At 53.2% G+C, this 22,630-nt stretch overlaps 3 protein-coding genes across 5 annotated transcripts; all 3 read left to right on the forward strand.

The window, feature by feature from the left end:
- Positions 1–5,824: 5,824 nt before the first annotated feature.
- On the forward strand, positions 5,825–11,275 carry SPATA24 (spermatogenesis associated 24). Of its 2 annotated transcripts, none has more exons than XM_004744838.3 (6): positions 5,825–6,005; positions 7,216–7,281; positions 7,508–7,638; positions 7,724–7,794; positions 10,915–11,017; positions 11,125–11,275. In XM_004744838.3, the coding sequence occupies exons 1-6, from the start codon at positions 5,889–5,891 to the stop codon at positions 11,252–11,254; spliced, it is 618 nt and encodes a 205-aa protein (XP_004744895.1). In that variant the 5' UTR covers positions 5,825–5,888; the 3' UTR covers positions 11,255–11,275. The 2 variants fall into 2 exon arrangements, with proteins under 2 accessions (XP_004744895.1, XP_044931368.1); XM_045075433.1 differs by having other exon boundaries at positions 5,896–6,005; positions 7,095–7,281.
- Positions 11,276–11,366: 91 nt separating this feature from the next.
- PROB1 (proline rich basic protein 1) lies at positions 11,367–17,831 on the forward strand. Its single transcript, XM_004744840.3, has one exon. It carries the CDS (start codon positions 13,242–13,244, stop codon positions 16,299–16,301), a length of 3,060 nt encoding a protein of 1,019 aa, XP_004744897.1. The 5' UTR covers positions 11,367–13,241; the 3' UTR covers positions 16,302–17,831.
- Positions 17,832–18,448: 617 nt separating this feature from the next.
- Positions 18,449–20,796, forward strand: MZB1 (marginal zone B and B1 cell specific protein). Of its 2 annotated transcripts, none has more exons than XM_045075434.1 (4): positions 18,449–18,698; positions 19,689–19,832; positions 20,202–20,312; positions 20,410–20,796. In XM_045075434.1, the coding sequence occupies exons 1-4, from the start codon at positions 18,525–18,527 to the stop codon at positions 20,464–20,466; spliced, it is 486 nt and encodes a 161-aa protein (XP_044931369.1). In that variant the 5' UTR covers positions 18,449–18,524; the 3' UTR covers positions 20,467–20,796. The 2 variants fall into 2 exon arrangements, with proteins under 2 accessions (XP_044931369.1, XP_004744898.1); XM_004744841.3 differs by having other exon boundaries at positions 18,452–18,698; positions 19,705–19,832.
- The last annotated feature ends 1,834 nt before the right edge of the window (positions 20,797–22,630 follow it).

Consider the following 22,630-nt stretch of genomic DNA (forward strand, 5'->3'; position numbering starts at 1 on the left):
TGGGTCTATATTTTCCCTTTGTTCTTTTCCTCTTGCTCATGTCACCCCTGGGCACCACGTCCTTCCTCACTGCCCTCGAGCCACCTGGGACTAGAGGCCTACTCTCTTCTGCTCCAGCCTTCCCGAATCCGTCACTGGAACTGTTGGTGTTAAGAACAACAGAGAACTGGTGACATCACCAATTCCATAGGCCTCTTCTATCAGGTAACAAGAGCAGCCACAGCATATCACAGCCAACGCACAAAGCTAAACCACTTAGCTTTCTAAAACCAGGTGTTATCCCAGTTCCTTAATGGCCTTGTTCCCAATGACCCATGTTTTAGGAAGTCTTGGTTGAAATATACAGGACATAGGGGACTCCTGCCTGACTCAGAACAACATGTGACTTTTGATCTCAGGGTCATGAGCTCGAGCCCCAGGTTGGGTGGAGAGAGAACTAAAAAATAACTAAATAAAAGACTTTAATAATACAGTACATGGTTCCTAATAATACCTTTCATTTGGAAAAAGATGGCGATGAAATTCAATTCATCAAAGATGGAGGACTTACTGTGTTGGGTGGGCTGAGTGTGGGGCTGGGGAACAAGTGAGACCCAGAACCAGTCCTGAGGGGGAAGCCAACTTTAGACCGTGCTTCCCAGCAGGATGAATGTCAGAGGGGAAATCAAGGAAACCTTGGGGATCTATAACAGGAATTCAATCCAGTGTGAGCCTTCAGTGCAAGCAACTCTAAGGAAGAGAGACTTGAAACATAATCACCCTTCTTACAGAATGCAGTCATTTTTTTTTTTAACAGAAGAGGGAAGCAACACTCAGTGCTTCCAGTTCCATGCATAGCACCACCCTCTGTCCAAGGGTGAAAGTTAGAAAGCTAGGAAATGTCGTATAGTAGACTGCATTTGGTAACCCCTAAAGGACCACATGTAATATTTGTGCTCTTGTGTAGTCCCCTTTCTAATCTGGGCTGGCCTTTGATCTTTCACCAATAGAATGTGGCAAAATCAGCAGCTTCCATTTTTGCACTTAGGGAAAGCCAGCTGCCATATCAGTCCAACCACCCTGCAAACTCTAAGCTAACCCCATGGAGAAGAGAAGCACCAAACAACCGAGCGAGCAGCAGGAACTGAGAACTCAGACATAAAATCTAAGCCCAGCTGTGTAGGCCACCCAAGCCGACGGGCAGGACATAAATGAGCTGTCCCATCAAGCCCTGTTCAAACAGCAGAATCACGAGCAAATGATACTATGGTTATTGTTTTTTAAGTCATGACATTTTGTGGTAGTTTCTTTGCAGCGTAGACAACCAGAACACCTTGGCTCCCTTTTTCCCCATATCCCCTCCTTCCTTAAGTCCTATCAGTCTGACCTCCTGAATAGTCCAAATCCAACTGCTCTCTTCTCCTCTGACACCATCTGACTCCTTTTTGTGATGAAAACTGCAATAGCTTTGGGGTGCCTGGGGGGCACAGTTGGTTGAACGTCAGACCCCTGGTTTCGGCTCTGGTCTGATCTCAGGGTTGTGAGACTGCATTGGGCTCTGCAGTCAACCCTGAGTCTGCTTATGTTTCTCTCTCCCTCTGCCCCTGCCCCCTGCTCACTCGTTCTCTCAAATAAATAAATCTTTTTAAAAAATGCAATAGCAGGGCCCCTGGGTGGCTCAGTGGGTTAAACCTCTGCCTTCGGCTCAGGTCATGATCTCAGGGTCCTGGGATCAAGACCTGCATTGGGCTCTCTGCTCGGCGGGGAGCCTGCTTCCCCTTCTCTCTGCCTGCCTCTCTGCCTACTTGTGATCTCTCTCTCACTCTCTGTGTCAAATAAATAATTTTTTTTAAATGCAATAGCTTTTTTTTTTCCTTTATTTAAGCAATCTCTACACCCAACATGGGGCTCAAACTCACAACCCTGAGATCAAGAGCTGCGTGCTTTACTGAATGAGCCAGCCATGTGCTCCAAAAACTGTAATAGCTGCTTAAGTACAAGTAGTGTCTATGCATCTACTCAGGACCACGTCCAATCTGTACACCTCACTGCAACCAGAGAGATCTTTTCAGGACACAAATTATGTCACACTCTTGCCCAAAGTATTTGAGCAGCTTTCTTTTGCCCCCAGAATAAAAACCATCAAAGTTCTTAACACGGCCTAACACTGAACAAGGTTCTACCCAGTTTCTGGCCACTGACCCTTCTTGCCCTTGTACAACCTTTTCATTTCTGCCATACTAACTTTTTAATTATTATAATCTGCCAACACCTTTTGCCCCACGGACCTTATAAATACTGTTCCCTCTTTCTGGAACCCTTTCCAACTCACCTGCCCCTACCTGTTTTGTTAAGTGCCTCCTTGTAATCTTAATAGGTTTCAGCACAAACATCCCACTTCCTCACAAAAGGCTTCCCGGACACCCCAAACTGGGCAAAATCTCCCTTTAAAATACTCTCATGCAGGGCAACTGGCTGGCTCAGCAAGTAAGCATGTGACCCTTAATTGCAGGGTCATCAGTTCAACCCTACCTTGGGCATGAAGACTACGTAAAAGGCAAAACAAGACAAAACACAGTCCTTTCTCAACACCTGTCATAGATATGTTATTTATTTGGATAATGACTCAATTTGGGATTTAAGTGTGTGTTTATTTGATGCTTGTCTCCCCACTAGACTAAGTTTCATTCTGATTTTATCTGATGTGAACCTTGAAAAAATGACATGTCATCTGCCAGGATGTCCACTGGAAGTGCAGCCCGAATTCTTTGAAACTACTCCTACAATAAATAGGATGTGTTCCCTCTCCTTGCATCTGAACTCTGAGGCTCCCTGGCAAATAGAATATAGCAGAATTTACACTGTGCCAGTTTTCAGGCCCAAGCCTTAAGAAAATGGTCATCTTCCTTTTCCTATCACCTTGGATGCTTTCTCTTAAACCTAATCTCCATGCTATAAGAAAGCCCAAACAGCCCATGGAGGGGAACAAGAACCTTGGTCAGCCTCAAATGAGCTCCCAGCTGATAACTCCAACTTGGTCAGTTATGTAAGTGAGCTATCTTGGAAATCGAATTTCTAGCCTCTTTCCCTCTCCCTCCCTCACTCCCTCCACCCAAAATCCCAGCTGATATAACATGGAGCAGAGATGAGGTTTCACTATTGAACCCTGCCCAAATTGGAGTTTCCTGAGTGAAATGACTTTTTTTTTTTAAGCTGTAAATTTTGAATGCTTCATTATACAGCAATAGGTAATAGGAACCTCAACCAGAATGACAACGCTGTGCAGAAAGGAAACACTTCCTGGGTTAGGATCACAGAGCTGTTTGTGATGTTATGTCATTCCGACCCTCACTGAGCCCTGACTGAGGCCAGGAGCCTGTAGTATTTGTTGGCATACAGATGGGAGTCTGTGGCAGTCCCCCAACCAGGATGACCATCCTTCATGTCCATGCTGGTATGCAGACATGGACCCAGGCTTCTCTCTTGCTCATAATCTCCTATCCTCAGGGAAGTAGCTGGTGGGGACTACTGAACTCCAGAGTTTTGCCCTCGACATTTCCAGTGCTGAACAACTACCTACATGTGGCTAGTGGCTAGTGGCTGCCGTACCGAACAGTGCAAATGTAGACTACGGCCATCACATAAGTTTTATTGGACTGTACTGCTCTAGGCTCTTTAAGATTGGTCAACAGAAATGGCCTTGCTCTCTTGGAGCCCTGGGTGGCATAGTTGGCTGAGGGTCTGACTCTTGGTTTAAGCTGGGGTTGTGATCTCTGGGTTGCAGGATCCAGCCCTCAGTGAGCTCTGCACCCCACCTGGGGCTCCAAACTCATCACGGAGTCTGCTGGAGTTTCTTTCTCCTTCTCCCTCTGCCCCTCACCATACTTGTGCTGTCTCTCCCCTCACCCTATCTCTCTCTGTCTCTCTCTCAATAGATGGATAGAGAAAGAAAGAAAGAAAGAAAGAAAGAAAGAAAGAAAGAAAGAGGAAAATAGGAAGGAAGAAAGAGGAAGGTAGGAAGGAAGGAGGGAAGGGAGAAAGGAAGAAAGAAAGAGGGGGAGGGAGGGAGGAAGAAGGAAGGGAGAGAGAAAGGAAGAAAGAAAGGAAGAAATGGCCTTGCTCTCCAGGATGTGAGAATAGACATAAGAAACACTGAAAAATCAAACAAGGGCTACCACTGGGAAATCCACAGAAATGGCCACATTGATCAGGCCACAAATTTCAACCCCAAAAGAGGCTCCTAGGGAGCCTTCTGGAGCAGCCTAAGTGGCCTACCTGAACTTTCGGCTCCTCTTCCTGGTTACTGATAATACTTTCTCCAAACTACTTAATAGAGTCATTTCCTGCTTAGGAGTATTAAATTCCACAATTTCAGTACCCATTATGTTCAACAAAAATCTAACACAGCATCATGGTTAAGAACATGGATTCTGGGGGCGCCTGGGTGGCTCAGTGGGTTAAGCCGCTGCCTTCGGCTCAGGTCATGATCTCAGGGTCCTGGGATCAAGCCCTGCATGGGGTTCTCTGCTCAGCAGGGAGCCTGCTTCCCTTCCTCTCTCTGCCTGCCTCTCTGCCTACTTGTGATCTCTCTCTGTCAAATAAATAAATAAAATCTTAAAAAAAAAGAACATGGATTCTGGAGGGGTGCCTGGGTGGCTTAGTGGGTTAAGCCTCTGCCTTTAGCTCAGGTTGTGATCTCGGGGTCCTGGGGGGTCCTGGGATAGAGCCCAACATCAGGCTCTCTGCCAGGCAGGGAGCCTGCTTCCTCATTCTCTCTGCTGGCCTCTCTGCCTACTTGTGATCTCTCTTTTTCTCTGTTAAATAAATAAATAAAAATCTTCAAAAAAGAAAGAACATGGACTCTGGAATCAAACCTCCCATGTTAAAACACTGTTCCAAAGCTTCTTAGCTTGGGTGACCTTGGCAAGTTACTCATCCTCATAGAACCTGCATTTCATCTGTAAAAGATTAAAATCTTCTTCCCAAGATTATTGTGAAGATCACATGAAATAGTACTATAAAGGCATAATGGTGCCACAAAATAGTAAATACTCAGTAAATTTTAGCTCTGATTTTTCCTCAGCTTATTTGATCTTATTTGGGTTTCCAAAAAGCCCTCAAAGGGGATTTGGTGAGGATGTGTGGTCACTTTAGGATCATTTTATCCTTCTGCACATCTACAGAAGGAGTGCTCGCTTCGGCAGCACATATACAGAAGGAGATGGAGTGTTCTCCATCACTTCGATGCCCCTCTTTAGTTCTCCTTATCTCTTCAGTACCTTGACACAGTTGAACATGGGTCCACTGTGGCTGCCAAAACCTGGTACCTGCGTAGGAGGACTCTTATCTTGGGTGAGGCTACTTTCCTTTCCTGTTCCTGGGCTTTGGGTCACCTAAGTAGAGAGTATTCATACGTGGAAGAGAGATCAGAAGAGGCTGGAGTCCCATACTCTGGGGGAAATCTAGAGATTAGGGCGCGAGAAAGAAGCTTGTGAAGCTAAAGATGCAGGGGTTGCCTTAGTTAGCTCTTGCTTCACAGGTCTAGCAGTTTAACAGGCCCTGGGAGAAGGCTGAGAGAGCCATTCTCTGAGCGAGGCCTGTTCACTTCCCTAAGGAAGAATAAGCCGGACCCCGACTGCTCCTTCTGTCTGCGTGACAAATACAAGACGAAACAGGTGTGCAGATAAACTATGAACTTAAATTACTAAAGGTTGTTAGAGATCTCCCCCACCCCAGGAGGCACCTTTCAGAGAGCGGCTCCTTTAAGAGGCGGGCCTCATCCCTGCTAACAAAGGAAGTCCCCGCCCCCAGTTGCCAGGATGCTCTGTGGCGTCGCATTCTCATTGGTGGGCGACGGTGGGTGAGGCGCCCAGAGACAGCCATTTCCAACGAGCTGGCGTGGGCGAAAGATGGCGACGCCCCTCGGGTGGTCGCAGGGGGGCTCTGGATCAGTGTGTCTCGCCTTCGATCAACTGCGGGACGTGATCGAATCTCAGGAGGAACTGATCCATCAGCTGAGGAACGTGGTACGCAGCCAGAAAACCTCGGGGAGAGGCCGACCTGAACACCTAAATGGAGGGGGCGGGGCCAGACCCTATCCCGAAGCCAGTGGCGAGCTTAGAGCACATTGCCAATGGCGTCATCAGGGGGAGGCGGGGCCCAGATGTCTTATAGCTAGTAGGAGTGGAGACAAAATGATGCAAGGTCTTCACGAATGTCTACCATGGAATTTAAATCAAAGTCAAGTTCATTTCTACTTCCTGTTTGGTTGTATAAGTCCGGGTAGTTATGTCCCAGTCTATTCACCGAGCCTCACTTTGCCCATTTCTAGTTGGAGAGTACTTCATTGGCTTCCCAGGGCGCTCAGGTGCAGGCACTGAAGCTATAAAATCTTTTCTCTTGTGGGCATCCCCACATGGCGCTGTCTAGTGCAGCGCCATGCTGAGGGCAGTAAGCACTGGTTTGTCCCTTACACATGTGAACTTAAGGGGTTCCGACCTCTTTATGCCCCTTTGCTTTTGCCTTCTAGTCAAACCCTCGTTCCTGAGCAAAACATTGGAGCCACAGGTTACCTGGACAGGCATGGTAAAATCCTGGCCAGTTGGGAGTTCATGGTTTCTCTCTCTCTTTCTCTCTCTCTCTTTTTTCTATCTTGATTAGAAGATCGTGAGATAGCTCCATCTCAGAAACAAAACTGACTTAACATCTATTTCTCACTCTTAATAGGTGTGTGCAGCTCTAGGCACTGAATTACCTACAATTCCCTAAGGGTAACTAGCTCTTTTTCTTCACAGCTGGCATCTGCTGGCATTTGCATGTGTGTTCTCACCATCTGAAACACTTTTCTGTTCCACCACCACTTCTGGCCTGCCCCTGTTTAGTAGTCAGATGCCCTGTCTGATGATCTTTCTTTGGAAGGAATTCTGATCTTTCCCCAGGCCAGAGGCCTCCCCTGAGCACCACAGCCCTTTGTGGTTCTCCATCATACTCCCATACCGTTTTAGAAGTGCTGGCTGCAAGTTGTCTCCTATATCAAACTGGTTACTCCTTAAGGGTAGGTAGGACCTAGAGCTGAGCCTCTGTGAATCTTATGGAACCACATTCTCCCTTCTCAGATCTCAAGTCTCATGCTAGGTGCCCTGGGTATCATTCCACTGTCTGACCTTGGTCCTGATCCCTAGAGAGCGCTCCTCCCACTCCAGCCCCAGGCCCTCCCTGAGCCAGGCTCTGTTGCAGATGGTTCTCCAGGATGAAAATTTTGTCAGTAAAGAAGAGTTCCAGGCAGTGGAGAAGAAGCTGGTGGTAAGTAATGGCCTCTGCAGGCTCCTAATCTTTTCCCATTTCCTGGGATTCCTGTGGATGAGCACAGTTATTGAAGTTTCTGAGAGCCTCCAGCCCTACCTGTGAGGACAGAATCTTCCTGGGTCCTGGCTTCCATGTGCCTCTCTGAGAAAGGGAGCTGGTTAAGGGGATCTAGGAAACCAGGGTGGCTTGGGGGGTAATGAGGTCACTGCTGCTGCCCCTGCAGGAAGAAAAAGCTGCCCACGCCAAGACCAAGGTCCTCCTGGCCAAGGAAGAGGAGAAGTTGCAGTTTGCCCTTGGGGAAGTAGAGGTGCTATCTAAACAGCTGGAGCAAGAGAAGCTGGCTTTTGAAAAGGCGTGAGTGGGCCTTGGTAGGAGGGGAAGAGTTGGGGGTCCAGTCTGCCTGTCAGCCTTCCCACCCTTTCTTTTATTCTCCACCCAGGCTCTCCAGTGTCAAGAGCAGAGCTCTGCAGGAATCCAGCAAGAAGGACCAGCTCATCACCAAGTGCAATGGTAGGCGGGAGGCCCGTGCCCCCCCCCATGCTTACATGCATGGGTTCTTCCCTAACAGCCCAGTGCCCATGTCCAGGGCAGGGTTTCACCCCAACTTCTGCCCCCGGCTGAGGATACAGGCAGGCCCAGGCGGGCCACACCTTCGCAAAGGCCTACAGGGACCAGGCAGGCCACGGAAATGAGGGAAGCAGTTGGTGTACAATATTCTTCATGGCCATAAAAGAACGGGCTCGCTCCCATTTTTCTTGAAACATACGACCTTCTTAGTCCACCTTTTGTTTTCCCACTTTTGATGGGTATTAGAAATAGCGTAATTTACTCATAACTATTACAAGAGGGACAACAGGGCAAGCTCAGTCCCATTTGGGAGCTGACCCCTAGTGTCAGGGTTGGGGACCCAGCAGGGAGGAGTGGGGACCATGGTGATGGGAAGAGCCATGCTACTTCTCAAGGGCTTAATGTCTCTGCCATGGGAATGGGGACCCAGTATTGTCAGATCTTTAAAAAAGAAACTAGAAGCCAGGTTTGTTTTTGTTTGTTTTTTGTTGTTGTTGTTGTTTTATTTAAAGATTTTATTTATTTATTTGACAGACAGAGATTACAAGTAGGCAGAGAGGCAGGCAGAGAGAGAGGAGGAAGCAGGCTCACTGCTGAGCAGAGAGCCTGATGTGGGGCTCGATCCCAGGACCCCGGGATCATGACCTGAGCTGAAGGCAGAGGCTTAACCCACTGAGCCACCCAGGCGCCCCTGAAAGCCAGGTTTTAACGGAAACTTTTCTGACTTTTTAGTGTTGGCAACTGATTTCAAAATTTTAAAACTATTGTATGGGCCAAGTAAAATATGTCTGTAGGCCATTAATTTTCATCTCTGCTCTGTGCCAGATGGCTGTGATCACTTCTTGGCTCAGCTGGTGCTAAGTTTGGGGGCACTTTTTGTTAGCCATCCAGTGTCCCTAGATCTCAGGAACCCCTTTTTGGTTTCCCAGAACACTAAATTCCCTTTATCTAGTCATTTCTATTAAGAAATAGATATGGATTCCATATGCAGTTTTGAGTAGGCCAGAGACTAGAGCCCAAGTCCAAAAGATGTTCAGGGTCCCTCCTGATGGGCTGTCACCTGGAGTCTTGGGCACCCCATACCCACCAATCCAGCCCTCACTCCCCCTTGGTGAGTACTCTCACTGGTAAGATGGCAGCAGGCTGATGTCTCAGTCTCGCTAGGTGGGCTGACAGGCCTCATGGCTGTTTGAACAAGGCCTCCCACTGGGGCCCCCTGGGGCCCAACAGGCAGTCACTGCCTCCATACCCAAGGCCACTGGACCGCAGTTCTTCCTCCCTCTCTACCTATCCCCCCACCTCCTGAAAAGGAACCTAGAGGTCTTTCCTGGTGGTGCCAAGGCATTTCCTAGAGATCAGTCAAGGCCACAGTGCTCCCGTCTGCTTATGCAAGGTGTGTGTGTATATGTGATGGAGATGGAACCTGGCTGCCTCTCCCCAGAATGTCCCAAACCCCTTTAGTGGGACACAAACCCTCAAGTGAGCAAATCTCATGACCTAAGCCTTCCCCTGGCCTGTGCCCTCCCTACCCTCTAACCTCCCTTTATGTGGGTTTAGTTTGATTTTGACACTTACATAGTTTCTTATTTTTCTCAAAGGGATTTTCTAACCATTTTCTCATTAGGTGCTATTTATCTTAAATTCATCTCTCATTTATTTTTAAAGATTCACATAAATTTCTGATGCCTTTTTCCAAAATATCTTCACAATCAATCAGTCTGGGTGACCTTGGGAAGAAGGGTCAACAGTCCTGGTTCTGTGACCCACAGAGCTCATTTTCATTCTCTTCCTTCCCCTGTGTCTTTGTCTGTGTCCTCTTTTCTATGCTGTGCCTTAACTTTTTACCAAATCTTTTCTTTGAAACCTTAAATGCTTTAGCATTTCTGCACTTTTAGAGTTTGTGTTCTAGTTAATGTTGATCCAGTCTTTAAAGGCAATGGGATTTTCTTCCTATGAGGATCAGAATTTTCCAGGGCTGCCCAAGGGACAGTTCATATAAAAAAAGCGCCCTCCAGATCCCTACAGCCTCTTTCAATTTTGATGCAAGACACAAAAATCATCTTTGCATCTAATGAGCACTTAATGTGGGGGTAAGCTTTGCCACCACTCTCTCCCTGGGTGCTCCCCATGCCCTTGTGGAACAGGAGCTGTCCCTGTCCCCATTACAGATGAGGAAATGGCTCTAGAAAAGGAGGCAACTTGCCCAAAGTGGTAATGCTGTCTCATCAATATTAACACTGTTGAAACATTGCCTTGTTCTGTTCTCTCATCAGTTCCTGAGTCTTAACCCTCAGGAGCTGCTCCTTGAGAGTGGGGACCCTATCTTCTCCTCTGGAGCCCTAGCACAGGGCTGGGCATCCAGCTGGCCCTCAGTAGGTCTGCTGGGATTGAGATGACTGAACTAAGTAATATTTCTAAGTCCTAAACCCCCAGAGGATATCCTGTTCATTCATTCCACAAATAAATTTATTGTGCACCTTCTTTGTGCCAGGTACTCTTTCAGACCTTAGGGTTAAAACAGTAAATTTTAAAAATATTTATCCTTGTGGATTTTGTGCATAGAAATCCCAGTAGGGAAGATAACAAGTGAGTAAAATATATGGTATGTTAGCTGTGGGGGCTAAGAAGAAAAAGAAAGCTGGCAAAAGGGATAGGAACTATTGAGAGGGGTTGTACTTTTAGACTGGGAAGGATTTTGCCAAGGAAGTCATATCTGTAAAGATTGGCAGGAGTTAAGGAAAGGAACCATTCATCCTCAAGCCTATGGGCAGCGCTGTCCACCTCTCTGCAAGGGCCTCCACCTGCCCTCATGTGGCTCACCTGGTCCAGAAATAGAGTTGTGAAGTCACTGACACGTTCATCAGACATTGTGCCCCTCAGCCACCATCCTGTCAAAACTCCCTAATAAACTCATTCTTACTAAGGTGTTAGCAACTACTTGTGGAGAACCCCTGGGTGGGGGGATTCAAGTTCTTAAAAAACCTGTAAGGGTATGAATGCCTATCTCAGGAAGGAGCCCGTGGGATGGGAACCACCCCTCCTCCCTGCCTCTCTCCCCCACAGAGATTGAGTCTCACATTATAAAGCAAGAAGATATACTTAATGGCAAAGAGAATGAGATTAAGGAGTTGCAGCAAGTTATCAGCCAGCAGAAACAGATCTTCAGGTGAGGGGTCTGGGCCAGGCTGGGGGTTGTTGATGGAAGTGGGGAACCAGGTCTCTGGCCCCTACCGTAGACTGCCCCCAGCCCATGCCCAGCCGGCTCCGTTGCAGGAATCACATGTCTGACTACCGGATCCAGAAGCAGCAGGAGAACTACATGGCCCAAGTACTGGACCAGAAGCATAAGAAAGCCTCAGGGACGCTTCAGGCCCGGAGCCACCAGCGCCCCAGGGAAAAATAAAATGGTCGTCGCCTTCCTGTTCTTTGGCTGTAATGCCCGACCTCTGCCTTCTCTGCTGTGGGGGTCCCCATCCCTATCCTTCCTATCCCCGTGGGTCCTGGCCCTTGCCACCACCGGACTCACCAGGGGCCTGATTCCCAGGGAAGAGACAGGGGAAGAAGCGGAAGGTGCTTTTTTTTCCCTTCCTGCTTGCCTTCTGGAGGACCTTTGTGACAGAGGGAAAATCAAGTTACCAGGGACTTAGAGGGGGACAGGGCTTGGACCACCGCCTTGTAGGCCACTCCCGAGTTTAGAAAAGGATGCTGCCCAGGTCTCCAGCCCCTGCCACTTCCCTCCCTCTCTTAGGTAGTAGGGAGAGGGGAAGTGGGGGGTTGTAGTCTAGGGGAGGACTACTTTGTTGTCTAATAGGCACTGTCCTTCCTACTCTTGGTACTTAATCCCTCCCTATGTAAACAGCTCTGGTTACCCCTGGTTACCTGTAAACACCCCACCCCACTCCCAGCGCCCTGGTATATTTAACTCTCCCAACTTGGCTATAGAGCAGGAAGGGCTGTGTGTGTGTCTGTGTGTGTGTGTATGACAGAGACAGAGAGAAAGAAGCCCTGACCAGAGTCATCAAAGAGTGGGTTCCAGGACCACAGTGAATTTGGGAAATCCATTTCCATCATATAACAAGACTGTTACACCTGTGAATCATACTTGTACCCTCTTACACTTCCCCCAAACTGAGGCTCAACTCTAAACAAGGGGAAACAGTGGAAACAGTCTCTGAAGGGGCTATGACTTGCTAAAGTTGCATATGCAGGCTAGAAGAGGGGCAGCATTGATCCTGTCAAAAGGCATCATTGATGGCTAGGTGAGCAGGGTGACATCCAGGCCGGGGACCCACTGGGATCCTGGGTCAGATTTATCAAGTCTAGCCGAACCTGGGTCAGTGTGAGGGTGAGTGCATAGGAGAGGGGGAGGTGCTGGTGCTTTTGCTCTGAGGCCAGCTAGGGCCTGAATCATAGCACCACTGAAGCCAGAAGTTTCAAGGCAAATGGTGCCCACTGTCATTATCCCAGGACAGTGACAGGTGGTAGCTGCTTCCCCACCAGTTCCTGTCCCCAGAGTGGGTCCTTAGGTGGTGGGGGCTGGAGTGAGGGCCTTGCAAGTGCCTAGGGGACCATAGAGCTCTTTGTGCCTCAGAGGGGCTTTACATAGGGGCCCACAGCTACCCCCAAAGATTCCTAAGAGACTCCACATCAGCATCTAGCCCTTGTTCTTGGTGCCAAGGCCATCTGTGAAAGCTAGAGCTATCCACTCCAGCCCCTTCAGTATGTTCCCACTAAAGGCAATGGGTCCAGTCAGGGACTACACCTTCCAGAGGCAATAACACAACTTTTGGATTTAGGGGAGCCCTCCAAGCATTGCTCCTCCATCAAAGATTGTGGGGTGATGGGTCAAGGAAAGTGGTGAGTGCACCCTATGAACTCTAACTGGGACAACTGATGAGAGGGCCAAGGAGAAGAGGAGCACGGGAGTGATAGGAAACCTGGGGCTAAGAGGAAGACAAAATTGCTCAGAAGACCTGAGTCGCCTGACAAAAAAGTCTGGTCCCAGTCCCCTGACTCACATTCTGATCCACAGCCCTGGTCCACACGTTTGACCTCAGGCAGGTCCCCGCTCAGCCTCTCTCTCAGCCTCTCTCTCAGCCGCCTAGCTCCTGGCTTCCAACCGGGCACCCACTGGTCCCTCACCGTCCTGTCAGCCCGAGGCTGGATAGGCATCGGAGGCCTCTGGCCCGCACCAGAGGAGAATGTTAGAAAAGTGAAGCCCAGGGGCCAAGGCTGTTCCGTTGGCTACGCCGCTGATTCGAGAGGGGACGCGGCCGCTTTAAGGCGCGGTGACCCCACGACATCTGCGGGCGGGGCGGGGACAGTGCGGGCGTCCGTGGCACCAGTGGAGGAGAACGTGAGGGAGGTAGTGCGCGGCGTCCAGCCCCACCATGCTGACCACGCTCACCCGGCCAGCCCTGCCTGGGCTCCCAGGGCAGCTGCCCGCGGCCCCCGCGCGGCGTCAGGATTCCTCCGGCTCGTCAGGCTCCTACCACACGGCTCCGGGTTCTCCAGAGCCCCCGGACGCTGGGCCGGACGCAGGGTGCCGGGCGAAGTGGCCCGGGGGGGCCCCTGCGCTGGGGGCGGGCGCACAGCCTCGCCTGTCCGTCAGCGCCCAGAATAGCCGCCAGCAGCTCCGGCCCGGCTCGGGTTTCCCGCGAGGTCCGGGCTCCGGCCCGCCGCCACCCCAGCCCCAGCTGCGCATGCTGCCGTCGGGGGAGATGGAAGTCATCTTCGGCGCCGGAGCATTGTTCGGCCGCTCTGACGCGGCGGATAGCGAGGTGCAACAACTCACCGCGCGGGCTTTCCGCAGCCTCTCTCCGCCCGGGCCTGCGACTCCGGCTCCCGCCGCACCGACGCCTCAGGCCCCCGACGGCGGCTCCCGCTGGGCCACTTACCTGGAGCTGCGGCCCCGCGGGCCGAGTCCCGGGACCCCAGCGCAGTTCGAGTGTGTGGAGGTGGCGCTGGAGGAGCGCGACGCGCCCGCCAGGACCCGGACAGTGCCCAAGCGTCAGATCGAGCTGCGCCCCCGGCCCCGGAGTCCCCCGCGGGAGGCGGGAGCGCCGCGCCCCCGACTGCTTCTGCGCACTGGCTCGCTGGACGAGTCGCTGGGTCGCCTGCAGGCAGCCGCCGGCCTAGTGCAGACAGCACTGGCCAGAAAACTGAGCCCTGCGGCCCCTGTCCCGAGCAGCGCCACCTTCGGGCCCACGGGGCGGCCAGAGTGTGCGACCCGGGAAACGGACCGCATTGCCCGAAGAGTCCTGGAGGAGGCCAGGTCTCGGCCACCCCGCGTGCACTATAGTTCAGCACCCACTAGGGCACCACGGCCTTGGCCCAGCCTCCGAGAGCGCGCGATTCGGCGCGACAAACCCGCGCCGGGGACCGAGCCGCTGGGTCCAGTTAGTTCCAGCATCTTCCTGCAGTCAGGGGAGAAGACTGAAGAGGCGCACAGTCAGGAACTCAAGACTCGGTTTCCTCGAGAGTCTCCGGATCGAACCGTCCTGAGAGCACAGAGTCCACCTTTCGAGTCTACAGCCCCCCAGGAAGTTCCCAGTAAGGCTGGCAGGCCAAGGAGCTCGTCCCCGCTGTGGCAGGCTCCAAATGGAACCTTACGCGGCCCACTCTGCCCGTCTCCCCAGAATCTGCTCCCATGGAATCGGGCTCTTCGGAGGGTAAGTAGCCCGTCGTTCCCTGAGGCATCCTCTGCGTGGGGAAATCAGGATCCCGCTGTCGAGGAAACGGTCAGCAGAAGCCCTTCCCCACCTACCCTTTCCCAGTGGAATCACGGTGTTGCCAGGACAAGAAGCCCATCCCCCAAAGCTTCCCTATCGGAGGTTCCGGAACCGACAGTTGGTTATACGGCAGAGGGCTGTAGAAACCCGTCCCCGCCGGCCTTGTCCTCATGGAAGGCTCCAGATCGTATTAATGGAACGTGGAATCCAGCTCCCCAAGAGACGTGGGATCGCACACTGCAGGGCTCATCGATGGTATCTACGTCGGAAGCTCTGAACGGGGTAGGACAGGAGGAGCTGGAGCTGCCTAGGCCATCCGCACCCGGGACTCCCGAGCTCACGAAGGCGCTAAGTCCTTCCACGCGGGAGATGCGGGATCCTGCCTTCCAAGGCAGTCAGCAGTCGCCAGAAGCGGCTGCACCTGAGCTGCCCCTCAGTCGCCCCGTGGGCACCCTGGAGGCCGATGTGCGCCAGGAAGCCGTGGGCCCTGGAGAAGCCGCCTCGGGTCGGCCGCGCGTGGCCATCCCACGGCCCCGAGACGTGCGCAAGATGGTGAAGACCACGTACGCGCCCAGCTTCCCCGCCGGAACCCCGGCTTTGGGGCTGCCTGCGCCTCCTACGGAACCCCGCGGGGAGGAGGGCGGCGCATCCAAGACACAGGAGTTCCAGGCGCTGGGGTCCCCAGGCCCAGCTCACTACACTTCTGTGTATCTCAAGGACTTTCTTCCGGTCGTGACGCACCCCTACGAGCCCCCAGAGCCGCCTACTGACACAGTACCCCGGGACGCTTCGCAGCCCAACGGGGTCCTGAGGCGGAGAGCAGAGAACAGCACAGCAAAACCCTTCGCGCGCACTGAGATCCGCCTGCCCGGTGCACTGGTTTTGGGCCTCCGGCCGGAGGGAACCGGGGGAGTTCTGGTGCGCGGTGCTGGCAAAGAGAACCGCGATGCTGAAGCCCAGCGCCTGGTCCCCGACGGTGAGGGGCGGACCAGCCCTCTAGGCGGCGCTCGCGTCTCACCCCAGCAGTCGCCCTTAGGGGCAGCCGGGCCCCAACCACCCCGACCACCCTGCCCCGACTCCCCGCAGGCGCACCCTAGCTCGAGCCCTGGGATCGCACCCAAACTGGAGGTGCGCCCTGGAGCCCCCGAGCCCGCGACTGCCGTCCAGTCGGCTCTCCCGCGGGAACCCCAGGTGTCGGCTGGCAGGACAGCCCCGCCCCAGCCCCGTGCAGCCTCGGCGCCTCCAATGGACCGGTCCCCGGAGGGCCCCTTGCAGGGGGCCCGCAGGCCACCGGGGACCGCGTACGCGGGGAAGGTCCTGGTGGACCCCGAGAGCGGCCGCTACTACTTTGTGGAGGCGCCGCGGCAGCCTCGGCTGCGGCTGCTCTTCGACCCCGAAAGCGGGCAATATGTAGAGGTGCTGGTGCCACCGTCGCCCCCGGGACCACCCCGCCGCGTCTACACCCCGCTGGCCCTGGGTTCTGGCCTCTACCCGCCTGCCTATGGGCCTCTCTCGGGACTCTCAGTCCCTCCTTCCCCTGGCCCACCGGCCTTCAGCGGCCCCCAAGTACCCTGGATTTCCGAGGCGGGGCCCCTGGATGGGATGTACTACCTGCCCGTGAGTGGAACCCCCAGCCCTGCACCTCCTCTGCTACTCTGTGCTCCGCCCAACAGTTCAGGTTCAGCCGAACCTGGCAAGGGATCCTTGTTCCCCATGTGAAGCCCCAGGGCCTGATCCCCATGGTGTTGGGGCCTGTTTGATGGCCTTGGAAGTTCCAGCATCCAGTCCCCTACCCACCGTTCCTTCTATCACCTCCCTCTCTTTTACCCTTCCCGGCCCATCTTCACACTGGAAGTTACCTTCAGAGAATGTATCAGACTTTGGGACTGATGGAGCTGGGACTCAGAAAGTGGTTGCCTACTTCCTCCTCCAACAAAACTGTATCCTCTTTTCCCAGGCATTCCCAGAGTGTGGTGTGTGTGTGTGTGTGTGTGTGTGTGTGTGTGTGTGTGTGTAAGTGAGGCGTCTTAGGAGTTGTTCCTAGGAGCTGACTTGAGGGCATGTTGGGAGTTCACTGAGGGCAACAAGAAAGAGGCTCAGCAGAGGATGGGGCTGCTCACCGAGGTGGTGAGCTGTCTGGCCCTCCCTGAAGGTGGACCCAGCTGAGGAGGAACAGGCTAGTGAGTGCTGGTGGGATGAACGGAGGACTGTGACTAGCAACCCTGTTATTGTTTGGAAGAGGCTCTGAGCCTTGGCGTGGGAGGCTGGGTGGGCAAGTGGCCAGTACAGCCACCAGGCCAAGCTGGATCTGAGAAAGGGAGCTTCAGGGACGGCAAGTGGAGATGGAGCAGGAATGTCATATGGAAGGGGCTATAGAGGGTCAGCCTGGGGACGGGGCTTGAGTGGGGAGGCAGTGGTAGTCTCCAGCTGGGAGCCCCACTTCTAATCCTCCCCTCAACCTCAGCATCTGACTTGGCCTCTCTAAGCCCTCAGAGCTGAGCAGGCACATCGTGGGGCCAAGAGTGGAGGCTTAAGGCATTCCCACCCAGGGTGGGGGACAGATGAAGTGAATCATCAGGAAGGACTTACAAGCAGGAAGGATGGCTAAGCCTCTCGACCCCTCTGGGTGTAGTGGAGGGTGGGTTAGGGCTAGGGCAACAGAAAGGATGCCATGGGGGTAGGGAGCAGGGCAGAGAGACTTGGAGCCCTCAGCTGGTTCTACTCCCTTGGTAACAGATGTAGCAACTGTGCAGAGAGCAGGCCTGGCTTGGGAGGCTGGTCACAGCAAGGAAGGAACAGAACCCAGAGCCTATGTTCTAATTGCATTGAGATTGCTGGAGCCTCTGAGGAGTGCTGAGAGAGATGCATGGGGTAGGGGGTGCTCTGCGGGGGGGGTGGGGGGGTCTGTGTGTAGTTCTGAGCTTGAAGTGGTGGGGCCTTGTTGAACTGATATGTGATGTGATGAGTTTGGGGAAGAACAGTTCCCATTAGAAGCAGTTGTTAGGGATGGAGATTGATGCCTTACCTAAGTTCTAGGCCTCTGGGCGGTCTTGGTCCCAGGAAGTTCCGCCTCCCTGCCTGGGGCTGGAAGCTGACTGGGAGAGCTGTGAATCAGAATAAACCTGAACAACTTCTCATGGCCAGAGATGTTGGTTCTGATGGCACGGAGGGCCCCGGGGTCCCTCCTGCTCCCCTCCCCTCATCCTGTGTGCAATAAATCACTGACCCAATGAGCCATGATCCTTGGAACAGCTGGTGTAAGTTGTCTGATTTCTGACTTCCTGCTGCGACCTCCGACACCCCCTGTGATGCTCTTCCATGCCTGGGTATGGCCTGGGTGGAGGGGGCCCTAGGGCCCAGGACAGGGGCCCTGTATGTCTTTCTTGCATCATGGCATCCTCGTGTCTGCAAACTTGCCTCCCAGGAGAGAGACCTAGGCTGGCAGCCACGCCTGAGATCTCATTCTCCCTGCTGGCTGGGTGGCCAGTGGGCTTTGGGGTCAGTCAGGCTCAGGTTCTAACTTCAGTATGGCCCTTCTAAGCTGTATGGTCTTGGATTCATCACTTCTCTCTGAGCCTCCATGTGCTCATAAAATTGACACTAACACACCACCTCTCACCTCGGTACTCAGTACAGCGCCCACCGAGTGGCCAGATCCCAGGACATGGGAGGGGTCACCCCGTGCGTCCTGGCCCAGGCCCAGCTGCCCTCCTTATGTCACCAGAAAGTGGAGCTGAGTTGGTGGCAGCGGGGATCCCAGTAGAGGAGATGTACACGTGGCATCTCTAGGGCCCTGGGGGAAGGAAGAGGTGGGAAGGGTGAGGTGTTGGTTCCTCATTGGTCTGGGTTAGGCTTTCCGGGGTGGTCCCCACTGCACACAGGCACACACACACACCTGCGCCCCAACCGCAGCCCAGGCTCACTGAGCCAGCTCCGCTGACCATGACGCTGTCTCTGCCGCTGTTACTGCTGCTGGGAGCCTGGGCCATCCCAGGGGGATTTGGGGACAGGGCCCCACTCACAGCCACGGCCCCACAGCTAGACGATGAAGAGAAGTACTCAGCTCACATGCCTGCTCACCTGCGCTGTGATGCCTGCAGGGCAGTGGTCTACCAGGTGAGTACCTACCCCCTGCAGTTCCCTGGCCCCTGTCCAGGTCCCTCCTGAAGCCAGGCCCTTCCATCTACCTCTGATCCTACCACTGGCCTTTGATTTCCAAAACCCTACCCTGGGCCCTGAGTTGGCTCAGCTTTCCATGACATTGCCAACTGCACGTCACCCAAACCTCCATGCCTCAGTTTACCTATCTCTCAGCCCAACAGAGAGCAAATAATCTGGGACATCCCCCAGTATCTTGAGACCCCAGGAGTCACTTGCTTGTCCTCTCTGACTCCTCCCTTTCTGGGCTTATCCTTGGGTCTAGACCCCTTCCCTGACTGGAGAGCATGGGTGTGTATGTACACGTGTGCATATGGTTTGAGCGCATGAATACATGCATGAGTATGTCTTGAGTTCAGAAAGAAACCTATCAAGCATGCCTGAGTACCTCTGTTGGGGGAGGGAAGCCTATGAGTACACGTGACATTGAAGACTGGTCTCTGGTTTTCTGTTGTTGTTGTTTTTTTTTTCCTTTCCTTGTTCTTACGGTTTAAAATAGCATGACGGGGGGCACCTGGGTGGCTCGGTGGGTTAAAGCCTCTGCCTTCGGCTCAGGTCATGGTCCCAGGGTCCTGGGATCGAGCCCCGCATCGGGCTCTTTGCTCAGCAGGGAGCCTGCTTCCTCCCCTCTCTCTCTGCCCACTTGTAATCTCTGTCTGTCAAATAAAATAAATAAAATCTTTAAAAATAAAATAAAATAGCATGACGGATGGGCAGTTGTGCCCTGGAAGGAGCCCCAGCGCTTAGGCCTAACTTCCCACCGCAACGTTTCCTACCCACCCACCCCATCTCAGGGAAGTGGATCCTACTTTAGCAGACCCAGTTCCAACTTTCAGAACCTAGGGGAGGAGCCAAAACTCTCCCTTGCCACCTCACTCTCTCCTGAAGACACAGGCTCCTGTCTGACCCTCCCCCGCCATTGAGCAGTCCTGGAGCCTTGGCTCTCAGTCCCTCCTTGTTCTAGATGTGGCATTATTTGGCAAAGGCAGAGGCCAAGCTTCACACCCCAGACTCAGGGGGGCAACGGCAGGAGCTGAGCGAGTCTGTATACACAGACGTCCTGGACCAGAGCTGCACCCAGACCTGGCAGGGGTGAGTCAAGAATCTGGCCCCTACCATCCTCCTCTAGGGGTAGAGCTGATGGATAGAGGTTCCCACTCTCCCACTCACACCAGACACACACTCCACTAAGACTATAAAGTCCAGGGTAGGGGGTTGGTTGGGATGAAGTCTGAGGTCTATTTGCTGAGGGCAAATAGAATGCTACGTGGCCAGGGGACAATGGTGCTGTGGGACCTTGTGCCGGGGACTCTCTCTGGTTCTCAGTTTTCCCTCAGGGAGGATCAGAATCTGGACTCTGAATTCAGCAAATACCCCATGTGCCCAGCTTCATGTGGAGTTGTATCCCTTGCTGGCAGGGCTCCACTAATACTGTATCCCTCTCCTTCCTGCTGCTTCCAGCTATGGGATCCGAGAAGTGAACCAGGTGAAACGTCTCACAGGCCCAGGACTCAGCAAGGGCCCAGAGCCAACCATCAGTGTGATGATCACAGGGGGCCCCTGGCCCACCAGGTAATGATAGGAGTGTGGGGGTGGGATGGAGACCTTGGAGCCTTGATCATCCCCCTGAGGGGCAGGCAGGGTCTGAGGCTCCTGTCGGCTTCCCTAGGCTCTCCACGACATGTTTGCACTACCTGGGGGAGTTTGGAGAAGACCAGATCTATGAAGTCTACCAACAAAGCCGAGGGGCTCTGGAGACATTGCTGTGTGGAGGACCCGGAGGGGCCTGCTCAGAAGAGGCGACTGTCACAAGGACAGAGCTCTAGTCTGACTCCTTCCCCTTCCTGGTCAGCCCCTGAAGACAGCTGGGGCATCCTCTAGAACTCCCCCACTCTTTTCAGCAGGCTGCCTTGGAGGGCAGAAAGGCCATGCTTTTCTGTGCTGCCATGGCCCCTCCCTCCTCCAGCTTCAGGACACGGGGGCCATGTGTGTGTGTCGGGGGTGGGGTGGGGGAAGGCCTTCCCCTCTGGACTCGAATAAAACCCAGTGACCTTGATGTCTTGATTTCTTCTCTCTGCAACAGATGCTTGTTGGGGGTGGTGCCTGGGTGGCTCAGCAGGTTGAAGCCTCTACCTTCAGCTCAGGTCATCATCCCAGGGTCCTGAGATCGAGTCCTGCATCGGGCTCTCTGCTCAGCAGGGAGCCTGCTTCCCCCTCTCTCTCTGCCTGCCTCTCTGCCTACTTGTGATCTCTGTTGAATAAAGAAAATCCTAAAAGAAAGAAAAAAAAAAAGGTGCTTGTGGAACTGGGAAGACAGACATTGGCTTTTCTGCTGATGTTGTACCTAGAGAGGGTCAAATATACTTCCCCACAATGTCTCAGAGGTAGGTGAGATGTGTCATGGCTGGAAATGGGAGCGAGCTGTCAAAGACATATGGGACTAATTACATAAATGGTGAAATCCCAAATCCATCAAGAAAGAAAAGAAAAACCAAGGCTACCTTGTAGACATGCCTACTCAGCCACTACATGCTCTCTGGGCCCCTCCCTGAACACTAGTCTAACTGGGTCTATTCCCAGCAGCCACTCAATTCCTGGATTCTACCTCTGACCCCAGCTGGCAGGGTTAGGCCCTAGGTGTCTGCTTGGGACTGGGCATGGCAGGTTTCCTGAAAGGAGCTAGATTCAGTATCTTGGTTCTCAGTCCTGCTCTCCCCAGAAATTCTTTTGACCTGGGACCTTTCCTTAGCAATGGAGGAAAGCGCCCCACCTGGGCCCTGCCCGAGAATGGGAAGCTGTGGGCAGGCCACGCTGTAACTTGTCACTTCCTTATTATCTCCCTGATCTGCTGAAGCCCTGGCAGGTGGACAGAGCAGACACTCTAATCCTCAGCTGACAGACACTGAAACTGAGGCTTAGAAATGAAAGCGGGGGCGCCTGGGTGGCTCCGTCAGTTAAGCACCCGACTCTTGATCTAGGCTCAGGTCATGATCTCGGGGGTTGTGAGATTGAGTCCCAAGACAGACTCGGCGCTGAGGTTGGAGTCTGCTTAAGATTCTCTCCCGCTGGGGCACCTGGTTGGCTCAGTGGGTTAAAGCCTCTGCCTTTGGCTCAAGTCATGATCCTGGGATCCTGGGATCGAGCCCCGCATCGGGCTCTCTGCTCAGCAGAGAGCCCGCTTCCTCCTCTCTCTCTGCCTGCCTTTCCACGTACTTGTGATCTCTGCCTGTCAAATAAATAAATAAAATCTTTAAAAAAAAAAAAAAAAGATTCTCTCCTCCTCCCTCTGCCTCCCCCAAAACTTGTGAATGTGTGAGCTCTCTCTCTCTCTCAAAGAAAAAAGAAAAGAGGCACACAGGCCAAGTCCTAGCCTGAGTAGTGGCAGGGCTAAGAGGGGTTTCAGATTCTGGGGTAGAGGCAGATCATTGCTAGAGAAATAGGGGTGTTCCAGGCAGGCCCTAACCCCTCCAATGTCTGTGAGCTTACGGCAGCCTGGCCTCCTTCATTCCATTACCTGCTCCCTCTCTGCTGGACCTTCACCCCAGGAGAGAACCTCTTGTCATCAGGAAGAGAGCCAGGGCCCAAGGAGCCCACTGAGCTGTCAGTAGTATCCGGTGTGGAGATGGGAGCCTGTGACACGGACCTGTGTGACTCTGTGTTATATGGAGGGATTTAGACACACTCTGTCGGTCAGTCTGGGTGCTGTGGTCCATTTGTTTGTGTCTCTGAAACCATGTGCTGCCTCGTCTCTATGTGGATGGCATGGAGCTTCGGTTGAATTGAATGTCCATGGGACTGTGCTCTTAAGTGTAAGGGGTGGGGCTCTGCCTCCACAGCCCCCTGGGGAGTACTGGGGTGGAGAGAGGTGGAGAGGAAATGCTAAGGAGCAG

Source organism: Mustela putorius, unplaced genomic scaffold, assembly GCF_011764305.1.
Source record: "Mustela putorius furo isolate JIRA1106 unplaced genomic scaffold, ASM1176430v1.1 tig00000145_pilon_pilon_pilon, whole genome shotgun sequence".
Lineage (NCBI taxonomy): Eukaryota > Metazoa > Chordata > Mammalia > Carnivora > Mustelidae > Mustela > Mustela putorius.

Coding starts and splice junctions, on each gene's coding strand:
- SPATA24 (XM_004744838.3), top strand. CDS start 5,889: ATGGCGACGCCCCTCGGGTGGTCGCAGGGGGGCTCTGGATCAGTGTGT. Junction 7,795..10,914: donor GCTCATCACCAAGTGCAATG/GTAGGCGGGAGG, acceptor TCTCCCCCACAG/AGATTGAGTCTCACATTATA. Junction 11,018..11,124: donor CAGCAGAAACAGATCTTCAG/GTGAGGGGTCTG, acceptor GCTCCGTTGCAG/GAATCACATGTCTGACTACC.
- MZB1 (XM_004744841.3), top strand. CDS start 18,525: ATGACGCTGTCTCTGCCGCTGTTACTGCTGCTGGGAGCCTGGGCCATC. Junction 18,699..19,704: donor GCAGGGCAGTGGTCTACCAG/GTGAGTACCTAC, acceptor TCCTTGTTCTAG/ATGTGGCATTATTTGGCAAA. Junction 19,833..20,201: donor TGCACCCAGACCTGGCAGGG/GTGAGTCAAGAA, acceptor TGCTGCTTCCAG/CTATGGGATCCGAGAAGTGA.
- PROB1 (XM_004744840.3), top strand. CDS start 13,242: ATGCTGACCACGCTCACCCGGCCAGCCCTGCCTGGGCTCCCAGGGCAG.